Below are 25,798 nucleotides of genomic sequence, written 5' to 3' on the forward strand. Positions count from 1 at the left end.
AAACCCTCCTTTGGGGTTTGCGGCAATGGGTTATAGTTAGTTAATTTCTGATTGTCTGGGCATTCACCCAACCACATGCTTTGTTATTAACTGTAATTGTCCTCTAACCCTTCCTAATGTTTTCTTTTTCTGTTTTGATTGTCTATGTAAACATGTACCAGGCAATCTAAGTAGTCTGGTAACTCTAGCATATGTCTGGATGCGCGTTTCCCCAAGTTGTTGTTTATATACCACATGCTGAAAATCTGGTGTATGTTTGCATATGTTTTGCATTTTTGTTACATGTTTTAGAATACAACTTCAAACTTGAAAGTTAATAAAACTTTTGTCAAACTTCAGTTGTGTTAAGCTTTCAGAAGTACCTCCTGTCTTTATGTATCTCTCATTTAGCTGTTAACCTTATTAAATCTTATTCCAAGGAAACAGCATAACAAATTTAAACTGCTGTTATAGAGTTCAGATGGACTCTAGAAACTGGCATCGTTGATACTATTCAGCTGGAATAGAAGCAGTTTGCAGGAACTGTTTGTTTGACAGATGCATAGGAAATGTTCTCATTCATGTTTAAACAAACTCTCTTCTGTCTTTCAGAATGAAGAGGGTAAAATTTAAAAAGTAGAGTTGGGTACTGTTTTGTTCTGTTTCTCTTATTTCCTTTACAAGCATTTTATTCAAGGGAGAAGCTGTGAAAGCAGTGGCAAGGTGATCTTAGAACACTATGAATTTGAAATAGCCAGTGTTATGTATGTGTGTGCATTTTAAACTCTGGAGATAAGGCTATGATGAAACTTTGAGAAGTGATGAAACGAGGCAAGATGAAGAACCCTTACAACTAATCTACTGGGATGTAATTATAAGAGGGAAATGAGATGTGATGCAACGGAAATAACTCTAACAGATATTGCAATGCGAGGATGTCATCTGGATGGGTGACCAGTGTATCACTACTTTGATTACACATACATCTTCAGTACAAATAACAACAACAACAAAAGAATGTCTTTAGTTCACCTGTTGTCTTGTTTTGGATTCCCCCCCCAAATAAATTTTAATAAAGGCAGAACAATACATAGTATGATATCACAGAATACATTAAAAGTCTTGCTTTTGGATTTGATATAGTAGATTTAAAAACAAAAACCACTTTTAAAAATGCTCTATTTAGACACTTTCGTACTTACACATTCATGGATGGTCGTGTAGGTAGCTAGCCGGTGGCCCCCTTCTTCTGTGGTTTCCACGTACATGTTAGCATATACCCAGGCCATGTATAGTGAGTCCATGTTAGATGCAGAGGACGTGGTCTGGGACAGGGCCATTCAGGCCCATTCCAAAGTTTCCCCACCCCAGTCAGTGGTTCATTGAATCGCTGACTGGCAGGGGCGGGGGATATTTTGCAATGGGCCGGAATGGCCCCGTCCCATCACATGCAATGCGTGCTGCTTCCAATGTTGATGCAGAGGGACTGGCCACCACTGATCCTTCCCAACAAGCGTTTCAAATGCTGGCTGGCTGGCTGGCTGAGTCCCCCACCCTGCCTCACTAAGAGCAAGGCAGGGAAAAATGCTCTGAGCCAGCCAGTGTTTCAGTGGAGAGGAGCAAGGTATGCCTCCTGCTCCCAGACAGCAAATTTGCCGGCTGCGTGAAGGAGGGTTGGGAGTGAGGGGATGTCCTGGGTGAGGGGGTGCTTTGTCAGCCCCCCACATCCTGGTGGCCAAGGGATACTTGCTGCCCACGCTCATGGAACTGCAGAGGTACATTAGGTTGCAGAATGGATGGGCAAAGCCACTGTTGTCTGTTTCTGTCAACTTGATTATCGAAGAGTTTTTGTTCCTGAAAAATGCATCCTAGTCAGATTCTTATGCAGTATTTAATGTGTGTTACTACTTGATATTTTGTAGAAGCAAGGGGGATTGAAATGGTTTTGCTTTCCAGCTTTGGGCCTGGGATATGGATGGGAAAAACTGAATGAGTAATTCCAATTTAAATCTCTTGGTGTTTGTTCCTGAGCACAATGTGGAGTTGAGGGGAGATAAAGCCTTGAGGTCTTCAGACAAAAAGTGTTACATAACATAAGTAAAACTTTTGCATTTTGTGAGGATTAAATATTATCTGATTTTCATTGTTTACTTCAAATGGCTACCCACATTTTAGTCTGGCTTAGTGGCAACCCAATTTAGCTTTAGTCAGCTCTCTGAAGATACAGTTTTACCATTAATTCATGGTTAGTGTTAATTACACATATTAAAGGACTGAAGTGGTATTTATGATAGCTTTCTGCCAGGTAAATGCTGAAGTGAATTAATGAACTTGAACAACTCTTGATTAAATTAGTTATTTCTGGTTGTGAATAAATTGATCTGGATTGTGATCCATTGTAACCATAAGGAATGGGTTCTGTGCCTGCGCAGGGACCTCGCAGGCTGATTGGTTAGCTCCTCTTGACGCCCCTCCCGCCTGCACATGCTGTGCTGAGTTCGTTAAGATTGGCGGTTGGGGCGATTTAGGTGTTATTTCGAGGGCTCTTTATGGCTTAAAGAGCAAGCCATGTTGTAGTTCAGCCAGTTGAACAGGTCATTCATAATGTTGGAAATGCATTCTTCTGAATAAGATGGGTTAACAGGTTCATTTTCTTGTATTCTGACCACATGTATTGTGTGTTTTTAATTGTGTGTGTTTGCTTCCTGGAGGGATTTGTGTACTTAAACAGAATGACTACTTACATTTTGCCATTCCTTACCTGCATCCTTCTAGTCACTTTAAATTTTTACAACTTGGACAAAGCTGTTCTCAAGAGCTCAAGTTTTAGTTCTCAGTTCTATTGTAAAGGATAGAGTGCAGTGGGATGGGTGCTACTGCAAATTCAGCATGCAGCTGCTTCTCTATTGATACATCTTCTCATGGCATCTTGAGGAATTATCTTTCTCCCTCGAAGTAGGAGGTCACAGCTTACAATGGGTTGTCTTCCTCCCCTTGCTCCAGGTAGACAGGAAGTCTCAGGTGTTTGAATAGGTAGGTCCGTCCCCCTTCTCCCAGCATGCCCAGGCGTAGTTCCCCAGTTCCTTCCTGTCTACGCTCCGGGTTAGACGCTTCTGGGCAGGCTCCTGCCCAAAGAACGATCTTTCTCAACTTTTTCTACTCTGGTGAGCTCCCTTATACTAACTATGAATCTAGCTCAGACAGGGGACTCCCTTCTGGGATCCCTCTCAGAGGGCACCGGAACAGAAGGCAGGAAAGAAAAGGGCCAAAAAGCGGCACCTTTCCTCTTCTCCTGACTCACTGGGCCAGGGAAAGAGAAAAAAAGAACCCCAAGGGGACAAAAATTGGGGGAAAGTTGGTTTCAACCCTGCCTGCCTCCAGACAGAGCGAGAGGATATTGATCCAGGCTGCCTGCAGCGTTTCGCGACAGCAGCCGAAAGACCAGGGGACGCACGTGGCCGGCGCGCAGCCGGTGGGAAGCGGAGATTTGTCCCTCGCTCCCTCCACCTGCTCAGACCTTCCGCCTCGGCCGGGGCCTTCCTTACTAGGCGCCCCGGGGATAGGCGGCATTCCACCAAGCGCCGCCACGCCAGTCTCCCCTGGAGCGACCAGCAAGGTCGCAGCCACCACTTCTGCCCCCGCCGCAGTTGCTACTCGAGCCGCCATGGCGGCCACCACCACTGGGGCCTCCGCCGCTGCGGCTGGTGCCGCTGCTGCTCCCCCTCCCACAGAGGCCGCCGCCATTGCGGTCCCCAGCGCCGCACATGCCGCCCTCCTTTCGGCCCCAGCCGCGCATACCGCTCACGCCTCCTCCAGGGACTTTCCCACCACCACTGCGGGGGACCCGGGCTCAGTAGAGGCTCCTGCGGCAGTTGCGGCCGCCGGGGCCGCCCCCATTTCGGCCATCGCCACCATGCCCGCCGAGGCCGTCTCCGTTGCGGCCGCCGCCGCCATTGCCGGCCCCGGCAGTTCCGCCGCCTTGCCGGCCTTCCTGGCCCCGCAGCGGGTTGGCCCCATGTCTGCCGCCTCTGCTCGGCCCTCCACGGCCGAAGTTAACCACGTGGAGGATCCGGCAGGACCGAGGGCCAACGCAGCAGCGCCACCTGCTGGCCTCCTGCATATGGCACCCATAGAGGCTGAGGTGGATTCCACAGCCTACAATGCTTGGGGACTACTCCACCAGGACAGTCTAGGCTACCCCCAAGCGGCATGTCTCCCCACACTGAATCAGGGAACACATGGGGGGCAAGTCTTGGAGGCTCACCCGAGACGGGGGTACACAAGGGGCCCGGCAGGCGAAGTCCATAGACCTCTCAGCCTTGCCACGGAGGAAAGCGGATGGCTGGGCGAAGTCCATAGACCTCTCACCCACGCCACATGCGATGTCCGCACGCTGGGGGAAGTCCATAGACCACTCACCCAAGCCGCATAGTCATGGCATCTTGAGGAATTATCTTTTTAAATATGGGTGGTCTTCCAACCAACTGTGATAAATATGTGGGTTATGTTTGGGTTGCAGGAAATGACAAGAGGAAAACCAATAGGGAATCTTAAACCACTCTTTTCCTTAATGAATCCAGGCATGTATTTTTCACATTTATGCAGCTTTCTGGGGTTGCATGAGAGCATGACTCCTGGCTCTGCCATGTTTGAATATATTCAGTAATCAAAAAAACCTTCTGTTTAAGATGAGACTTAAGATGCTTTACATTTTTACGTGTGCTTTAAAAATAATGGGCATTGCAAGTTAAGGTGCCCATCTTGACTTCGGTGCTATATAAGATGTAAAAACTTTGTACGGTTTGGTATATGATAATGGCTTTAGAAAAGAGGCTACATGCACCCACACTTTGCCTTGGTCTTTCAGTTGGACATTGGGCTTGGGGTGGGGGGTGCATCCAAGCAGACATCTAACAGGTACAGCTTCCCTAATCGCTCCCTAGAGATGCCCTGAGGAATTTCTGCCTCATGCATCTCTGATTAAGACCAAGCGTGGTTTCCTGGAGCCTCATTTCTATAGCCATAATCATATATGGTGGTGGCTACTCAGGGACGGGCCTTCTCCGTTGCTGCCCCGAGGCTTTGGAATGCACTCCCGAGTGAAATAAGAGCCTCCCCATCTCTGACATCCTTTAAAAAGTCCTTAAAGACACATTTCTTCACCCAGGCTTTTAACTGATATTGTTTTGAATGTTGTTTTTAGAATATTGTTTTAAAATTTTAAATTGTTTTAAATTTCTTGCTTTTAAATTTGTTTTGTTTTATTTTTGTTTAATGTTTAACTTTTTAATCTTGTTGTAAACCGCCTAGAGATGTAAGTTTTGGGCGGTGCAAAAATATGATAGATAGATAAATAAATAATATATCAGATTGTACAAAGCCTTTATACCTTATATGGTGCAGAAGTTAAGATGGGCACCTTAACTTGCAATTTCCATTCTTTTTAGAGCACGAGAGAAAATATAAAGCATCTTAACTCTCAACTCAAACCGAAGGTTTTTGGGTTACTGAATTTCCAGGCGTTTTTAAAAAGGGAAATCTGATTAGACACTATAGGGAAGAGCTTACCCATGCTGGTTAAGTGGAATCTTCCCATTCTCAGGCAGCATACCTCTGATGCAAAACATCTGTGTTCAAAGGCAGTCTGCCACCACCTTATATGCCACCGCAAGGCCCTGGTCACCTTTCCTCTGCCTTGCATTCCCTGGTAAGTACAGTTGCCACCTCATTGTTGCCATGCATGCCTTCACAAGCCCATTCATCACTTTGCCCCCACTGCCTCATAGAGCTTATAAGGACCCCTGTAAGAGCTTGTAAGGCCACCAGCTTGTGCTTCCTCATAAGCACATATTCTAGCTTGAGTTCTCTTCCATATTTTATCGTCATCACTTCCTTCCATTCCCTCACAAGTTTGTACACCACTCCACCACAGCCATGGAAAGAGCGCTGGGAGGAAATACACTTCCCAATGTCGCTGTGTGAATTGTCAGCCTCATGGGCTCTACTTCCTGCAGAAGAGGCCCTCCCAGCACCAGGAATGTAAAGAACCTCACCAGAGTTGGCCACGGTGGAAGCAGCACCAGGGGGATGCTACAGATTCACTGGGATTGCAGCACCCTGTGAACAGCCCTGGTAGCCAACACTTGTTTTTTAGAGTTTAAGGGTCAGTTTTTGACTGCTGCATCTTAGCCACTTTCTGCACCAGATCTGAAAGGGTGTCCCCTAGTTGATGCCTACCTGTACTTGCAGGCAGATAGGGCAGACTATTTAGATTCTATTACCAAGAGAATATTCAGGGCTTATAATGTTAACGTGCTGAAACAACTAACCCATCTTAATTATATTAACAGAATTTGGACACAAGGAAAGGTTCTTTCGTAGGCGATTTCTCTACCATAGAAATTGGAGAATAAATTTTCCTTTTTATTGGAAAAACTCTGATTTTTATCAGTATTCTGTGGAGGGTACTATAGTATCCTAAACCTTGTTTGACAGAAGTTAGTACCCATGCATCTCTAGGCTAATAGCATCATAGGCCTCAGTAACTAGGCTGGGCACAGAATTTATCTTCAAACTCACAGAATAACACTCCAACTTTAGTAGCACATGTCAAAAAACAAAGAGATCACAAAGTTAAGGGCTGTTTTAAGTCTGCACATGTGGCAACATTCCACTCAGCCCAACAGAGTGATCAGGATCCAAATTGTAAAGTTTTCAAAGTTGTGTTTGGACTGAAGTTCTATAAATTACCTACCAAATAATATAACCCGTGAGCTCAAACCACAAGGTAGAACTACCTGTTGCTGAACACCCAACATTTTGTAACACCTCCAACTCAGATGAAGTCACACTCCCCACGCACTCCCAAAAAACCACAATTAAATGAAATTAGTGTGAACCCACGTCATGATTATTCAGCAGTGAACAAGGACACAACAATCATGTAACTTGTGTTCACTTTAAATCTGTACTTTATTCTTAAAAACACACATACATAAACAAATGATAATTAGAAATAACTGCTTGTGCATGGAGGCCCGAACCAGGCCTGCCTTCTCTGGTGGCGATTGGGCAGGTGGCGGGAGGGCAGGGGAGTCCCCATCGCTGCCAGTGACATCAACTTTTAAGGTAAAATTTAACTCTTCTCCCACCCCAACTCTCTTTAGTTAAGCCCCTTTCCCCTTACCAGTATGTTTCAAGCTGAGCTGAGCCTGGTTTGGCTTGAATTCGGGCCGAACCAGGCCTGGTTCAGCTTGACCCCAACCCTGTCGAGCTGGCTCGCACACCCTACTCAGGACACATAGGCCTTGAGCAGCAGCCACCCCTTCCCACCCCCAGCTTTCCAGGGCAGGTTCTCTGCCTATAGTAGAGCTCTGAGTAGTTATATGAGATCTTCTGGCCTTGGCTCTTGTTCTTTTAATAAAGTTGTGGCATGTTTTAATGATACATGTCTCTTCTGTCTAGAAAGTAGAATATTTTAAAAGTTGTACACAGTTGATGTAGCCTCTGAGCATACTGAGTAGATTTCTTCCCTGTAAGCCTCTGGCCTCCACCTAATGGTTATGGGCTGATAGGATAATAGTTTATTCAAAATAGTTGCATTGAAATTAAATGGACATTGGCATTCCTTAACACATTCTTTTAATTTCAGTAGGATAACTTTGAGTAATGTTCCTCATTATGTCGGTCACTATTTCTTTCTTGCCATATTCTCTACAAAGTAGGAGAGGATGCATTATTGGCATTTTTGTTTTAAATATGCCAACAGAGCTTATGCTCTATGGGATGCTTTGGCTAATGTCAGATGCTTTGAGAACAGTCTGTGTGCTAGGTGGGGTGCTGGTGGGTTTACCTCACAGGATTTTTACATTTTCCCCCACTCAGATTTTTAAAAGGACCTTTCCATCATTTCCCCCTTCCTCATTATATGGAAGGAAGTACCACTGACTTTAATGGAGTTTAATTCCTTCTAGGTGTGCACACAAAATTGCAGGTTCAGTTATCAAAATGCTACTGGAAAAGGCATGTGTACTCAAGCCCAGCATCTTTTTTTCTCACAGTGCTCGGCTACCAGAAAGCTCCAAAGAAGTGCAGTAAGGAAATCCCAGAAATCATTCCCACCCACAACAGATGATTATTGGGGTGTAGACTGTGCTTGGACATAGAGCCCAACCACCTGTGAATATGGAGGCTTCATTTCTTAATTATGACCAAGTGAAGCTTCCATATTCACTGGCAGTTTGCCTTGGATGTAGAACCTCCATGTTCCATAGCAGATTACACCAGAATGATGTTTTCTTGGTGCTGGGTAGGAATGGTTTTTAGGATTTTCTAGAGGTTCCTTCAAAACTTCCTAACATGGGGTCATTGGTCCCAGTACTATACATTTTTACTCAGAAGTAAACCCCAGAGAAATAATGATTTACTTAGAAGTAAGCCTCAGTGGAATCAATGGACTTACTTTCTAGTAATCTATTCCAACCTTTGCCAAATGCCTCTGCTTCACCCCTTTGGTGTGGGTGAGAGAAAAGGGGGAGAGGGAGAAAAATGCCAATGGAAGGGAGGGGGAGGAATGGTTGTTTAACTATTCAAGTGTGAGAGTGTTCATAGCCTTTCCTTATCAGGCACTTTTGTTCAGAACCAGGAAGTCACTCACTAGAAATTGCCAGGACTTGCCCCTTCCAACTTTGGCTTCAGAATTCTCAGTGGGTAGACTCAGTTATGCTCTTAGCTAAGTCCCCCTTCGTTATTTTTCCTGTTGTTATGGGGATTTCGAACAATAATTACTAAAAAAAATCACTAGATTGATGTTTTTCAAACCAGCAAAAGACACCAGTCCTGTATGGAACTGGATTTTTGGGGAATGCTAAGAAGACATCAAACATTTTAAAAATATACATTATCTGTGGTGAAAAAACGTTGCCAACTGGCTGTGGCAGTATATGTGCCAATAAATAAGAGAAACATGCCTCTGCTACTAATAAGTAGCCTCCAACTATGTCAATAGATGTTATCTTCATTGATATGCATATCAGTTCATGATAGGACTAGGCATTGCTCTTGCCCACATACAACACAGTTGCTGGAACATAGTGGGTTCCTGAATCCACCTTGACCCTAAGCACTGCAAAAGTGCAAGATAATTTGTCTTTTACTAAATTTTTGTGAACTTTTCCTTGGTTACTTATCAAACCAGCACAACATCTATTACTAAAATATAGTAATTATTGAATGCATTTGATGAATTTTACATGAACGTGGCCTCTTCATTGATGGATCCTTTAATGTCATCTTTGCTGAATCCCAGGAACAGAAGCATGGCCTCCAGGTGTTTGTCTTAAGTATGTCGGGGGAGACCAGTTTGGCCACGTGAACATGGTGATGGTTCGATCGTTGGAGCCCCAGGAGATTGCAGATGTCAGTGTACAGATGTGCAGCCCCAGTACTGCGGGCATGTACCAGGGACAGTGGCGAATGTGCACTGCCACGGGACTCTATTATGGAGGTAAATGTCTCCATTTTCTTTAAGATGCTCATTTATGTTTGTGGAGTGCTGCTGAAACTGTTTAGTTCATGTCAAAATAATGAGTAGGATCCAGACTGTTAGTCATGACTAACTCTTGTTTCATTTATTTCAGTGGTGCCTAGTCATGCCTAACTTCAAGTCCCATTAATTTCAATGGGACTTACTAATTACTAACTATAGTATAGTATGCGCAAACAACTGTAGCCTGTGGATAAAGGAAACAGAGCATTGTTAGAGCTTTCACAAAACATTTTGCAACTTGCAAAAAGGGCCCTCCAGTTTTGGCAGCCTTTCTGGGAGGGACACATGAACAGAGTAAAAACATCTATTTCTTTGAAAGTGATAGCTGCCATTTTAAAGAAGACTATTCATAGCACTGTGTGTTGCATGATCCTTCCTCTCTCTTGGCAAATGAGGTGGATAGGATTGCACACCAGGCCTTTAAAATGCTTTTAATGTGTTTTTGTCTATTAAGTTGTATTGGTTGGTGCTTTTTCATTTTGTTTATTTTAATGTATTTTTAATTGTGTATTTTTCTAATTGTATAATTTTTGTTTTGTGAGCTGCCCAGAGAACAATTTGTTATAGGGTAGCCATACAAATAAAGTTTATGTTGCTGCAGATTGCCTTATCTAAAGACTCTACTGTAGCAACTTCATAGGAGGCAATCTTCTAGCACAATTCTTCCTCCTCATAAAGAAGGGAATGAGTGGGGTGAGACTGTGATTTTACAGACCGCCCCCCACTCCCAGTGGAAGTGCTGCTCTTTTGGAGAAAATTCATGATCCCTAAAAAATCACCTTTCACTTCAGAAAAATGTACCCTACAAAAGCTCTGTGTAGGCCTAATCAGAATATAGGCTATGTTAGTCCTGGACACATCCACTTTAGCATGTTTAACATCCAAACAAGTTTTAAGTAACAGAAGGTTTACTAGAACAGCTATTCATTGTTAGCATTCTGTAATACTATTCCTTGATGCTAGGTCCTGGAGTAACTTGTGATGTATTTGGGTGCATGCATTTCTTTTACTGTCTCTAAAAAATGCAACTGATATCTGAATTGCTATTTCAGCAAGCTTTTGAAAGTCACACACAAATATAGAAAGAAATAATTCTTCTGCAATGGTATATGTAGGTTGAGAATTTTACAGGCTGTAATTTTACTTGAATATCATTACATAAGAAGAGCTTGGCTGAATCAGGCCCACCTAGTTCAGTATCCTGTTTCCTGCAGTAGCCTACTAGATGTTTCTTGGAAGCACACAAGCAGGAGATGAAGGTGTGTCTCACCTCCAGTGTTCCCTCTTAACAGGGAATCTCCAGCCAAAGGCCATTGTAGTTGGGGATGCTGGGAGTTGTAGTAGTGAAGAGCATCTGGGAGTCCCTGTTAGAGGGAACAGTGTTCTTCTCTTGCTATTGCTCTCCTGCAACTCGAGCATTCAGAGGCATCTTGAGGGGGCACCAGATTATGAAAAGCTGAATTACTGAATTACTTTCAGTTGGCAGACTGTGGTCATGTGGTTCATGTTTGCATTTCCAACTAGAAATACAGACTTATAAACTTTCAAGAAACTTTTCTTGCAGTGTCTGTCATCTGCACTGTTATACTGCACTTAGAGGAATTTTCCTGATCCTTTTGTATTTAGTGAATTCACTTGAGCATAAGATTTGATTAGCCAGGTTCCTGTATGTTTCTATCTCCTATTGATGATTGGCATGGTCAGCAACTTTCACACCACTACTTTGCTATTGCCCTGAACAGGGAGATGAAGCAAGATGACTTGCACTAGTCAGAAAATATATGCTAGTAAGGGATTTGGTAGATCCCTCCTGTATTCTACCAAAGAAAACCACAGGGCTCTGTGGGAGCCAGGAGTCAAAATCAACTTGACGGCACACGTTGCCTTTAAGGGACTTAAATAAACACTATGGTTAACAGCAGGTGGCAGTATTTCATTACTTTCAAAGTTTAAGTGCCAAATCATTTTGCATTGTTGTTCAGGTACTAATGCTGTAATGCCTCCTGTATATGGGGAACGGGGCCCATATAGGGATTACTAGTAACTACTTGGCATTTTTTTGTTGCACAAGTTTAAAAATGTAACTTTTGAAAGACGTTGGAAGAAGTGATTCAGTGAATTCTGTCTTGCACTGAAACCAAATTTTCCTTTCACAGACATCATCTGGGTGATCCTCAGTGTGGAAGTTGGAGGACTTTTGGGAGTAACGCAGCAGCTGTCATCGTTTGAAACAGAGTTCAACACGCAACCACATCGCAAGGTAGAAGGAAACTTTAACCCGTTCGCCTCTCCGCAGAAGAACAGGCAACCAGACGAAAACAACTTAAAAGACCCTGGGGGTTCCGAGCTAGATACAATCAGCAAAAACACGTGGGGGCCTGCTCCTGACCAAATTGAACAAGATCAGACTGAACTGTCACAAAACTCTGTAAATCTCTCCCCCAGCAGTCACTCGAACAACTTATCAGTAGTGACATACAGTAAGGTAGGTGCCCTGAGGGAACAGGAGAATGGGGAGGTCATGAGTCCGTGGCCTGTACTGGGATAGTCCATCCTTGCAGACTGTTTAGCTCCCCCTTGTGCCTTTGTCTGATCCACTTCAGAAGGGCCTGCAATTGACTGTTCAACTTGCTGGGTCTGCACATTGAATTAAAAGCAAGCTAAAAACCCAACCATGTTCAAATGCTTAAAAAAGCTCTGTTAAAAGTAGCCGCCTTCATATGTTGCATGCTGGATTTAAGCTAAAATGTGGATAGAGACGGTCTAGCCAAATGGGTTCACCTTCTTAAAATCTTTTTTCCCCCTTCACTGGCTTTTAAGTAATCATGACTTTAAATTGCTAGGTTCACCTGTTGGCTTGTGTATCCAGATATCAGCCAATTTTTTTGGAGCCTTAAGCCTGAAATCTACAAAGAAACTTGTTCAATCAGTTCATATGCATCAACATATCATGCGATTATTGGTAGCTTATTGTTCTCTCCACCTTTTGGCCAAGTCAAATCTGAAGTTAATCAGTATGCTTAGTTTTTTATTGCTGTGGGTGATGCATAATTGCCAATAGGTATAATTTTGAAATAGGGTGAATAAAATGTGTGTGAGAGGTCAGGCAGTTGAAAAAGCAAAGCAGTTGCTGAAGCTGCTTTGGAAATGTGAGCATTCTGTCTTCCGTGACATCAGTTACCCTCATATTGACTGAGTAAACGTGAGTCATGAAAAAGATAGCATTTCTAGATGAAATGAGAGGTTGTGTCATGGAACAGTTAGTCACAGATTTAGGAAGAGGAAAGCAAGGATTTAATCCTAAATAACGTCCAGATTTTAGTGCACACTGTATTAGTTAAATTTTTATATTGCTTCACCCAGATGGCTAGACGGTTCACATAACTATTGTTGAAACATCTAGAAACAATCCTTTACGTTCATACATGTGAATGGAAAGTTGCCCAGAAAGTCCAGTACAGTTGCATTTAATTTCAGAAGGAATTACTCAAAAACAATTTGGTTAAAAGGAAGCTAAAAGGTACAGGAAGTGATATAATCTTTAGGAGGCTTAGCAGTTATTTAAAACTATTGTCATAGAGGCTCAGAAGAAATATGCAATATATTTGTTGCCACAGAATGTTGAAAGGATGTTTTTTACAACTGGTAGACTGAAAAGTAACAGTTAAAAAGGAAGGAGGAAATTAGATACTGATGTCTAATCCAGGAGTGTCAAACGTAAGACCCGCAGGCCAGATCTGCCCTGAAGAGCTCAGTTGTCCAGCCCCTGAGCACATGCTAGCAATCTGAGCCGCTGTCACATTCCTTCCCCCTGCCACTGAAGTGACAGCATTTCTCCCCACTTGCTGCAGCTTGCTTGCTTGCTTCTTTCCTTCCGCCCCTGCTGCTGGTATTTCTCTCCACCACCACCACCACTCCATCCCATGCACTCAGAAGCCATAGCATTTCTCCCATTTCCTGTGAATAATTAAGATAGGACAAGACTTTATTTAATTTTAAATTTTTAGATTTTGCTTTACTAGCATTGCATTTAGGGCAGCTAATATTAAAAATAATATAATAAAACAGCAACAAAAATAGCATAATTAAAACATACATTAAAATGGCAAAGATGAATGAAAACATATTGAAGCTGATTGGTTCAGCTTCAGACTACCAAAGTGGGTGCACAGCAGGGAACCATGTGCCTGCTTGGGCAGGCTTCCGCACCAACGCTACACGAAATATGCAGTGGGGTATGTCGAGGTTCCTACCTTGCTCATAGATTGACCTGTAACTGATAGAAATATGTTCCTGAGGGTCTCACAGCCCTCAGGTACATACTTCCATGCGTTGCAGAGCGCTTCTAGGGGAAGGACCAATGGGCGACATTTGATCCCCTCATCATTGCTTCCCCTAGAAGCATGCTGTGACACATGGAACTATGTCGTGTCGCTGAGAGCTGTGTGACTCTCAGGAACATATTTCTACTACATAATTTCAGGGAAATCTAAGAGGAAGGTAAAAGGTAAAGTTGTGCCATTGAGTCGGTGTTGACTCATGGTGACCACAGAGCCATGTGGTTTTCTTTGGTAGAATACAGGAGGGTTTTACCATTGCCATCTCCCCTTGGTAGAATACAGGAGGGGATTACTGTTGCCATCTCCCATGAAATATGAAATGATGCCTTTCAGCATCTTCCTATATCGCTGCTGGTCTGTGAAACATACCAGTGGGGATTTGAACCAGCAACCTCTTGCTTCCTAGGCAATAACTTCCCCACTGCGCCATTAGGTGGCCTAAGGGGAAGGTAGGAACCCCAAAATTAGTTCACTCCACTGCATGCTGGGCAATGTGCAACTAGTTCCAGTCCTCTGAAGCAGGCGTCCCGCTCATGTTACACACCTGCTTCAGTAGTCTGGATCTGAGCCAGAGTTACAAAATAACATGAAAACCAACTCACATTTTAAAACATCAGAGCAAATTAAAAAGCCTCCCTTGATAGATCATCCTACAAATAGGATGCCATAACTGAGGAGGCCCTCTAGTCACTATATACCTAACTTGGAGGTGAAGGCACCCTGAAAAGGGCCGCTAATGCATTGGTAGGAATACGTGGAAGATGGCAAGATACCAGGTTCTAAGCTGCATAGGGTTTTTAAAGATAATTGCCAGTACTTTAAATTGTTCTTGGAAATGGATTGACAGCCAGTGAAGTTGTTGCTTAGAGAGAATTGGTATGAACTTGGCAAAGCAAATGTCATCTGTCCGACCTATTGAATTTTTTGAGTTAGCTAGCATATACATAAAGGTGATGTGATGGACACATGAAAAGCTTTTGTCAAAGTCCTTCATCAAAGATCCCTGAAGAAGCTGGGCAGTTGTGTCATGGAGAAGAGTTACATGGACTGGTAATTTAAAAACAACTGAAAAACAAGAGAGAGCCAGGCATTCAGAATAATACAGTGGTCCCTCGACTTACAAACTACTCGACATCCGAAGTTTTCGACTTACGAACGACAAAAATGACCGGAAGTCGTTGCCGGTTTAGATGCGGCTTCCTCGACTTACGAATTTTTAGATGCGGTTTCCTCGACTTACAAATGTTTCCAGACCTCCGTGGGTGTGCTTTTCGACTTAAGAAAATTTCGACCTACGAACGTGCGTTCGGAATGGATTAACTTTGTAAATCGAGGGACCACTGTATTAAGCCAGCTACTGGTACTACTTAACTTACTCATAAGTGATTTGATGTTGAGGCGAACAGTGAAGTAGTCAAGATTGCAGATTACATCAAATTATTCAGGATGCTGAAATTCCAAACACAATGCGAAGAGCTCAAAAAGTCACTTAACAGAATAGCAGTTAAGATTTTTGATATGAATGCAAAGTGATGTACATGGTGACACACATTTCTAATATCACATGCTGACACAATCTACATTGGCTGTGATTATTCGTGAAAGATCTTGGAATCATAGTGGAAAGCTCAGTGAAAACATCAGCTTATGGTGCTGCAGCTGTGAACAAGGCAAATTCAGTGTTAGGAATTACTTTGGAAAGAGATAAAAATTAAGGGTATGGTGCATTTACATTTAGAATACTATGTATTCTGGTTGTTCATCCCATAAATGATATCATAGAATAAGAGAAACTGCAGAAAAGGTAACTCCAAATCACCAAGGAGTATCTTCTTTATGTGGAAAGGCTTACAGCATTTGACACTTTTTAATTTTGAAAAGAAGAGGTGTAACATTTTATAAAATTATGTACAGTCTGGAAAAGAAATACAAGCTTCTTTTCTTCTTGAAATTCTAGAACTTGAAGTGAGCATCCTATGAAATCAGTGTGCAGTAGGTGCAAGACAGACAAACAGAACTACTTTACGAAACATTTATTTAATATACGAAGTTAATTACCACATGGCCACTGGCTTAGATGGGTTTTGGTTTTTTCCAGAATTCATGAAGGGTAGATCTACTGACTACATCATAATTCAGCTGTTTTGCAAACAACCCAGACTAGAGGACATAGTCCATCACTTGAAGATGAGAGTATTCTTTTGATAAGGCCTTGGGCAGGAGTAGGCAGCTTTTTTAAAAAGAGAGAGCGAGCCAAAAGTAGTTTGCATGTTTTTTCTAATATAAATATTTATATATTAACATACTCTGAATTTTTATTGATTGATTGATTTTTACATTTATATCCCGCTCTTCCTCCAAGGAGCCCTGAGCAGTGTACTACATACTTGAGTTTCTCCTCACAACAACACTGTGAAGTAGGTTAGGCCGAGAGAGAAGTGATTGGCCCATAGTCACCCAGCTAGTATCATGGCTGAATAGGGATCTGAACTCAGGTCTCCCTAGTCCTAGTCCAGCACTCTAACCACTACACCACTTTGGCTCCCATGAATGAACATGGACAACTCCCGTCTTGCTAGCTGAATCACTGGGGTGACCATGGACTCTGGTATTAGCAATATAAAATGTTCAGAAGTATAAATGAGCCCTTAAATGAACAGTGGTGATGGAAATGACACTATTTAAGAACAAAATGTGCATACATTTTGGCTAACTAATCTTTGACATATTGCCATGGAGTCTTTCATTCAGCTAACAGAACCAGGCAGACTGTGAGCTGTATAATTACAAACTCTGAATTTGTGAGGTTTAATATGAACTTGTTCGTTCATTTATATCACCTCTTAACATTTTGAGTTAACTTTTTATTCTTAGATTTTTTTTAATTACTTAAGAAAAATCCTTAGGTTTTTTAATTACTAACCTGTAGTTCTTTGATGTAGTCTCTGTTGTTCACACATTGGGTAGTTGTGCCTGCACGGTAGCTTGTTAGATAACCTTACAAGCTCTTTTCTCTGCTGATTTTTGGCGGTAGTTCCCCCACTACCCTTGTGTTGCTCTCCCCTTAGTTCTTTGTCTGGGAGAAGAACTTTGTTGGTCCTGCTCTCCCCTTAGTGCTTTGTCGCCTGCCAAATGATCTACAGCTTGTTCAGGTGACTTGTGTTCTCTCGTCTATACCAAATCCCTCTGCTTTCTTATTCCTGTCCTTTATTCCTTCTAACTCTTTTAGTTGTTGTTCCTTTCTTTATTCTTTTGCCATTTGCATGTTTATTTCTTCTCTCAGTATCCCTCCCCCCCCTTTCCCCGTTTTTTGCCTTTGTTTTTGTTGTGGGGGGGGGTCGGGGGAAGAGGGTTGTTCATATTTCACAACTTGTTTCATAGTATTTTCATGAGTCCTTGCATGGCCGCTAAGTTTACTTTTGGACGTTGTACCATCTGCTGGGACAAACTCACTTTGACAGGCAGGTACTCTAGTTGCCTATTGTGCCTTGGCGAGTCACACCATGTGGACTCATACCAGGATTGCCTCAGTTTTACCAAACAGGCAAGAAAGAATAGAGCCTTCGGTGTCTACTCTGGGAAGAGGCCTTATATGCCTCCTCGATACCAGCAGCGATTTCGACAGCAACCATGGCTTCATCAAATGTCTTGGCATCGATTGATCTCAGCCTCCATGACTCTGGTACCAACAACTTTTTGGCAATGACACTGGTGTTGATGTTGGAAGCATGACATGTTATTGAAGACCCGTCCCTATCGGGGGATATTCAAGCCCAATTTAGTCACACTGGACCCTTTAGTTCAGATGTCAATAACATCTGTTCCAACACCGCCTCCTTCGGCTCCGCCAGTGAAGACATTGCCACCAAGTGCTTCCAGCAAACCCAAGCACCATAGTGATGTCAGTGCCCAGCCATCTAAGAAAAAGCAGTGGCCACTTCCATCAGATCCCTCTGCTATGACCTCCAAGCCAAAAGTGCCTCGCCTTCCAGCAAGACAGGGGCTGCCCAGAATTCTGAAGAAACAGTAGCGGGTGGAGATTCCACAACCCACTCCCCTTCACGCTGACAGTCGCCATCACAGGATGATGTAGGCAAACCCGACAAGGAACCTGACATCATACAGATGAGGAGCCAGTTGAACCCGATCTCCCAGGTGAGCCAGACACTCTCTACAAACCTGCCTGACCTCTCAGTCTGGATCATGGAGGTGCATCCCTCGCCAGTATTGAATGTGACAGCCTTCACTCAGATGAGTGGCTCTCAGAAGGTTACCATTCTCCAGAATGTGCTCGGGATCAAGGACAGTTCCCAACCAGAGATGATGTCATCCCCTATCGACCTTGGGACCAAGATCAGGACAAAAGCTATTGCTCCACGGAACAATATAGACATGATGCTTGGGATTAATATGACCTCTGCATGCACCATAAGCATAGGCACTGTGACTGGTCCTGCGAGGACAGTGGCACAATATATATTAGGTCACCGTCTCCCACACACAGGGCCTCTTCTATGCCACGGTACCATGACAGGCAACAGAGATTCAGCAACCTACAGCCATAATGACAAGTTTCCCTCCTATCATTGTGACTGTAGTCACAGAGTAAGAGGTTAGTCCAGAGACTGCTCAGGCTCTCGCCCTCATCACAGAGAACCAGTCTGTGCTTAACCTCAGCCACCTCTTACCTGGTCCAAGGAACCACCCAAGCAGGATCAAGCCTCTTCTCCACTTTGAGGTGCATCACTTCTGATCTTGACCTACCCACAAGATATTATCAGGCATACGCCTTCAGCTCCGCAGCTCCTGCTACACCACCTTTAGAATATGATGAAGCATCAGTTTCAGATGCAGAGTCTGAATCTTCCAAAGCGAGCACACACATCCCCTTTGGAGGGCATTCCGGGTCCAAAACTGGGATCAACCAGGGAGGATGTTGGTTCCCATTCAGAAAGGGTCTTCAGAAAGGGTGACTTCACTATGATTGAAGATGAAGCAGTCATCCAAGCTGGAAGCTGACCCCATCTTCGGGTTCTTCTAGTGATCATCTGTTCATTCACACACCTGCCCTACTTCCCCTCTGCAGTCTTGTTTCAGGTTGGCGGACTCCTGAACTGAGGGGAGAGCAGGACCAACACTGGGGGAGAGGAGGAGCTACAGCCAAAAATCAGCAGATTAAAGAGCTTGGAAGGTTCCAGAACAAGCTACTGTGCAGCTGCAACTACCCAATGTGTGAACGAACAGATGACCACTAGAAGAACCCCAGTAACCAGCAAGCAACTTGTTGTTTTACCTCTTCAAAATCAGCACAGCCTACTCTTTAGATTACACTGTTATCCTGGTTGCTAAGTTAAACCCTTTGCCTTTGGAGGGAAAAACCTTGGGAAGAAAGGTCTGGAGTCCATTTTTTCATTTGTAGAAATAGGAAACAAACTCAGTTTCTTCCCATTTCTCGAACCCTTTAAATACATTTATAATGTAATATTTGGTTCATACAGATAACTGCATAAAGCAGGGAGTCTGGTAATAAGTATAATTGACTCGGAGATGGAATTTCTTAGAGGGTTAGTGAGCACACTATTTTCTGTAACACTCAGTTTCAGCAGACAACTCTGATAAAACAGTATTTCTATTGAGTGAATCAATTAGTGTTTCACTCTCCTCTTTTGTATGACTGAGTTTGAAAGGGATGTTCAGAGTGATTTAGTTACTTTATCAGCAAGGAGTATGAATCTGGGTCTCGACCTGCCTGTCTTAAACTGCCTATTTTAGTGCCCTTATAGTTTGAGGGATTCTGCAGTTATGATCTTAACCAATGAAGTGCTTCAAGTTCAGAAAACGAAGGTGTGGAATTCATTTAGCTAGCTTCATAAGCAGTTATGTCTCGTCAAGTTGTATATTTCCATTGCTACAGAATGGATGAATGGGTACATTGATCATGTAAACACAACTTGACAAACCATTCCTGATAATGTTTTGTTTGAATACATATTTAAAATACTTAGACCAATGATGTTTGTACCATGAGACTGATAAGTTGCCACTCTTTTGAACTGCTTTATACAACAGAGAAATAAACCAGAAAGAGCTGGCAGGGCTTTGTTCATATTGAAAAATAATAGATTACTGTTGGCTTAAGTGTGCTGGAGAAATTATGCATTCCTTTTTCCTTCCTTGCTGTTACACTGGATCAAAGTAACTTTTGAAAATGCCTTTCAGCATTGCCTCCTGTTGGGTCAGGTATGTTGAGCACAGACAGTGACTCTCTGACATTAAGACGTTTTAGTGCAGAAAAATGGACCATGAAGTTCTGATCAATTGCTTGGAAACCAAAAGGAATAACAAAAAAGCCTGTTAATTAAATTGTGCTTTTTAGTCCAAAAGTGTATTTTGCTCTTAAACGTACCATTTAAATTTTGGAATTCATTTCAGGGAGAGGATTGGATGACCTTTAGTTTCTTTGAACTCTATTACATTGTTGTGCTTAACATTTTCTCTCTCAAAAAAGCCCACAATCATATGTAAAATAAGTGGTATTGATAAGTTGAAAGGTAAACTTATACATAGATCAGATTCCAAATATTTTCTTTTGTATGGTAAGTATTTACCATAAACTCCCACTTTCCCCAAGAATGAGAAGCCAGAATGGCACATTTTTTTTAAAAAATCATTTTTTAAAACTTTGATGTTGCCAGGTTTCTCAGCAAGAACTGTTAGATATTGAAGCATGCATTGGCAGAAGGTTTTGCCCAATAGGGGTGTGTGTGTGTGTGTGTGTGTGTGTGTGTGTGTGTGTGTGTGTGTGTGTGTGTAGGAAAAAGTGAAATGTGATTCCTGAATAGTTAGCAGAACAAGAATTTAGATTTGCTCCTTGTCCACATTTCAGTGTAATGAATTGCACTAAAACTAAAAGTTAACGTATAATTGTATTCCTGAGCAATTACTACTGTATATAGTTGTGTGTGTAGCCCTTCTTCTCTCCCTCTCTTCCTGGCTATATAGATGAATGGCTTTTGGGAATGAGGGAGTGCCTGCCCCGATTCTCTCCTCTCCTCCCTCTCCCCAATAACAAGGAAGAGACAGACTCCACAAGAGTGTTGCTGGGTGGCCAGCCTGCGGCTGCTGTGCTTTTAGACTTCTGGATAAAGGCTCTTACAGAGCATATAACTTGAGTTGTTGTTTTAAAATGATTCCCTCCTCACCCTGCAGGAGCCCATATGGTGGGGAAGAGCGTTGCATGAGGAAATGTTTTTTTATGTCTTGCTGGATTGGGTCCTGAGTCCGAAACATATGAAGCTCCCTTATACTGAGTCAGAAAAACTCCTATGCATGGTTACCTGTTGGAAAGACATTTTCTATGTTTGCTTGTGCATAATCACCCCCCCCCCCCGGAAGAAAGTTTTTACTTTGAAATGCATCAGGATTGTTGTGAGTGAAAAATCATTGTTCCACTATTCCTCCTTTCTTTTTATACTGAGTCAGACTATTGGTCCATTTTGCTCTGTATTATCTGCTGACAGTAACTTTACAGGATTTAAGACAACAGTCTTTCTGAGCCCTTTCTTGTGTGGACATTGCAGTTTTAGAGACAAACGATCTAGACTGAAACTACATGCCAGTGACTGCTTAAAATAATGTGGTGGTAAAGCAAACACTTTTGCTTTGCATTTTCTCTTGTAAATGCCTCTAGCCTTGAAGGTTGCGGAGGAAAGTTGTGAAAATGTGTTTATAGGGCTTTTAAAACGTAGAAGTGACAAGATTTTTCCCTGCCTGTATGCACATTGGCTAACATTTAATATAAAATGCACACTGAAAACGTTCCTCATGTGCAGTAGTAGGGGGTGATATTTGCTGATCTCTTTCCTCTATATATCCACCTTCACTACTGAATATATATCCATGAGGGTTACAGGACGTTCAGGGGCATATTTTCTGGAGGCACAGGCAGCTCTCAAAAATCCCTCTTTCTTGGTTGTTAGTAGAATGCTTTTCAGTGTGCACATTGTTAGTCTGGATGTCTGCCGTTCTACTCTGCAATTCAGCATGCCTGTCTTAACTTACACCATGCAAAAACATAGCTGCTGGAAAAATGCTAAGGACAGAACTGAGGTTTTTCCCCCTTAAAAAACAAACACTCCTGATTGCAGAATAGAGCAAGATAGGGATGTGCTGTAATTCAAGGTGCTGAAATGATTCGAGTTCTTCTGACCGAAACGTTTTGGCAGTAGTGGGGGGGGGGGAGGCAGGGAGTAGGCACTTTAAAGAGAGTGAGGAACATCTTACCTGCCCCTTCATTGCCCCTCTGCCTCCCCAGCTCCTCTGCATAGATGCCATTCACATGAGGACAATGCTCATGGGATGCTGGGAATGGGGAACTGCCTGTTCCCAAACAGGAAGCCATCACATGACATAGCTTGCAAGAAGAGAGAGTGGGGCTGTTTGTTATGGACAGCGCTGCACTGGGGCGACAGAGTGACAGAGGGGCAGGTAAGACTTGCCTCCCTCTGTTTAAAGCACTCCCTAGCTGCCGACCCAGATGTGCATGAAGTGTTTCGTGCACATCCCTAGATCAATATTTGTGTTGGAAGATTTCGTGCAGAAACCTAGCTGCTCCATTCTTCCCCAGAGTATGCACAGAGAATAGTTTGCAATATCTTAACCCAGGATAGAAAGTATTCTACTGGAGAAAGGATAGCTGGATCAATATAGTGAGTGTCTTTTAAGTACATATTCCACTAGAATCCTGCTTCATTATTAAGTATCTGTGGTGAGCAATTGCAGGGGTTGAGAGCCAAGTTAGTATCCTACCCTTTCACTCACTTGGCATGCTTTAAACCATTGACATTGGAACTTCTGTATTGGTTCATATATATTTTTGGACAAATTAGAGGGGATCTTTGAAATACATGTACATATATATGAAGCTGTTTTATGTAGAACCAGAGTTTTGAGCCATCTAGAACAGTGTTGTCTACACAGCAGTGTTCCCTCTAAGGCGTACGCACATGCAGACACTCCCAAGTTTTTTTTTATGTCCGCTCAGTTAATTTTAGATCCTGCTCAGGTTGAATCTGGAAGGTCCCATTCTGAATGCATGTGTGCCCACACTGCCTTGATACTGCCTCCCAGAACAAAACTCATTCCGCACATAGATGGAAAAAATTAGAACACTGCTACACAGACTGGCAACCATTCTCCATGGCTTCAGATCAGACTCTCCCAGCCCTGCCTGGGGGAGGCAGGGACTTTTTTTGCATGCAAAGCTGTACACTCCCATTGATCTATAACTTTCCCCTTCTCCCCTTAAACAGTCTGTCTCTGTTCAGGACGACTGCTTGAGGACTGATCCACGGAAAGAGCACATAGATCCACGGAAAGAGCATCTTTCTAGGATTTCACTGCTTCAGCCACTGGGGGCTGCATGATTGAATTCCCAATCATGTTCCATATTATCTGCCTGTGGAAAGCTAACATGAGAGGGTAAAGAGGGGCTCACTTCGCCTTCTACCCATGCTAGTTTTCTGTGTGTGGAATAGGGCTTTTTGTATGTAGGGAAATGTTCAAAGGTGATTTCTCTTACTCTCTTTCCTCCCACTCCCCCAAACCTACATTTTGAAGGGGCACAACCTAGGAAGGCAGTACCACATGCCTTTTCTGAACATGTGCATAAATGTTCAGTTAACTGGAAGAAGAGAATGTATGAATTGTGGGAAAGGGTTTTGAGATACTGCATTATATTTGTTTAGCATTCTTTGAACAAAATGCTCTGTTCTCGTTGTGTCCAGTTTACATAAGCAATTCAAAAGTGCCTAAGGTAGTTTAGAGAAGAATTGACCAGGAACGGCCAGGACACATTGAGGAAGAGGGGGATTATGATGCTGCCATCAGTGTACACTGGGAGACTTGTTTTGTGTTGCAGCCGTGCATCAAAAGCTATTTTTAAAAAATGAACGTGTATTTCTGTTTACTCAACACCACCGCAAATAAAAATGAAATAAAGCCTGTGCTGTTAAATTCATGTGCTGTGATTTATTTTTTTTTAAAAAACCTCACTCAATGGAGAAAAGAAAGTGTGTGTTACCTTCACTACAAAGATTTTATTAAGAGGTAGGTGTCAGAATTTGCAAGCTATCCATTACCTGGTTTCTTAATAAAATTCCTTAACTATTATTGTCTAGTAAACATGAGGAGAATCAATAGCCAAGCTTCAGGGATTTATAAGAAATCTGGTTTTAAGAGTTCATCTTTTAAGTATCAATTTCAGCTAAGTATGCTTGCTACAGGTGAAACTCGGAAAATTAGAATATCGTGCAAAAGTCCATTAATTTCAGTAATGCAAATTAAAAGGTGAAACTGATATATGAGACAGACTCATTACATGCAAAGCGAGGTACGTCAAGCCTTAATTTGTTATAATTGTGATGATCATGGCGTACAGCTCATGAAAACCCCAAATCCACAATCTCAGAAAATTAGAATATTACATGGAATCAAGAAGAAAAGGATTGAAGAATAGAACAATATCGGACCTCTGAAAAGTATAAGCATGCATATGTATTCAGTACTTGGTTTGGGCCCCTTTTGCAGCAATTACTGCCTCAATGCGGCGTGGCATGGATGCTATCAGCCTGTGGCACTGATGAGGTATTATGGAAGACCAGGATGCTTCATTAGCGGCCTTCAGCAATTCTGCATTGTTTGGTCTCATGTCTCTCATCCTTCTCTTGGCAATGCCCCATAGATTCTCTATGGGGTTTGCTGGCCAATCAAGCACAGTACACTGTATACTTTTCAGAGGTCCGATATTGTTCTATTCTTCAATCCTTGTCTTGTTGGTTCCATGTAATATTCTAATTTTCTGGGATTGTGGATTTGGGGTTTTCATGAGCTGTACGCCATGATCATCACAATTATAACAAATTAAGGCTTGACTTATCTCGCTTTGCATGTAATGCGTCTGTCTCATATATCAGTTTCACCTTTTAATTTGCATTACTGAAATTAATGGACTTTTGCACGATATTCTAATTTTCCGAGTTTCACCTGTATATAGGATCCTCTGGGTGGTGAAAAACTTGTCTCATTGTCTCTCACATGATTGTTCTTGAAATGAAGAAGAGACTGGAAATGAAAGTCATCATTTGGGGGAGGAAATTGGACAGCAGTGTTGCTTCTCTTGGTTTTAGTTGGCTTGCTCCCTGCTGCTAGTTGCAGAGAAGTGTGTCAGTTCTTAGAAGTAAAAGAAATGTTTGGAGAATGTGTTTGTCCTTGGTGCCTTTTGTCCTTCCTCAGTCTTTCCTTTTCTGTACTTCTGGGTGATACCCACACTGGAGGGGAAATAAGTGTATATAGTCCTGTGTCCCAGCTCATGTCATGACCAGTGGTGATGAGTGGGGAGTTAAGAACCAATCTATCCCATGAGTCTGAACAGAAAGTGTTACTCTTTTTGGAATTGCAGACCAAGCTGCACAATCTTGGGCTTATTCACTCAGAAGTCCCATTGTGTTTAAGACTTACTCCCATGTAAGTGTGCATACTGTTGTTCAGTCATTTATATCCTTCTTTTCTATTTAAAAGACAGAGTTGCTAACAATTCATACAACATTGATACATACATTCAGAAGTATTTAGACCCAAACAAACTTGGATCAGAAAGCAGTTCAATGCTTCCCTTTTTTTTTTTTTTAAGCCATCCATTACAAAGATTCCAACACCTGGAATGAAAACAGCTGCAGTCTGGAATGAAAACAGCTGTTAGTTTATTATATTTCTATACCGCCCCATCCAAAGGCTCTGGGCATTGCACAACAGGTAAAATACTACAACAAACACTTAAAACAAACAGGTGAAAACAATATAAAAACAAATCTAAAACAGTTGAGAGCCATTTAAAATCAATATAATTAAAATACTGAAAAGTATTAGAGTAATA

At 42.5% G+C, this 25,798-nt stretch overlaps 1 protein-coding gene across 2 annotated transcripts in view; it reads left to right on the forward strand.

The window, feature by feature from the left end:
* The window catches only part of ILRUN (inflammation and lipid regulator with UBA-like and NBR1-like domains), a 66,050-nt gene that overhangs the window by 33,189 nt on the left and 7,063 nt on the right, over nt 1-25,798 (forward strand). The window contains exons 3-4 of one of the 2 annotated variants that reach the window (XM_053244019.1): nt 9,287-9,484; nt 11,683-23,880. In XM_053244019.1, the coding sequence (XP_053099994.1) occupies nt 9,287-9,484; nt 11,683-12,074 (590 nt within the window). In that variant the 3' untranslated portion in view covers nt 12,075-23,880. Of the gene's footprint in view, nt 1-9,286; nt 9,485-11,682; nt 23,881-25,798 lie in introns of those variants that run through there. The other variant, XM_053244020.1, reaches the window with a different exon arrangement.

The sequence above is a fragment of the Hemicordylus capensis genome, chromosome 4 (assembly GCF_027244095.1).
Source record: "Hemicordylus capensis ecotype Gifberg chromosome 4, rHemCap1.1.pri, whole genome shotgun sequence".
Taxonomy (NCBI): Eukaryota; Metazoa; Chordata; class Lepidosauria; order Squamata; family Cordylidae; genus Hemicordylus; species Hemicordylus capensis.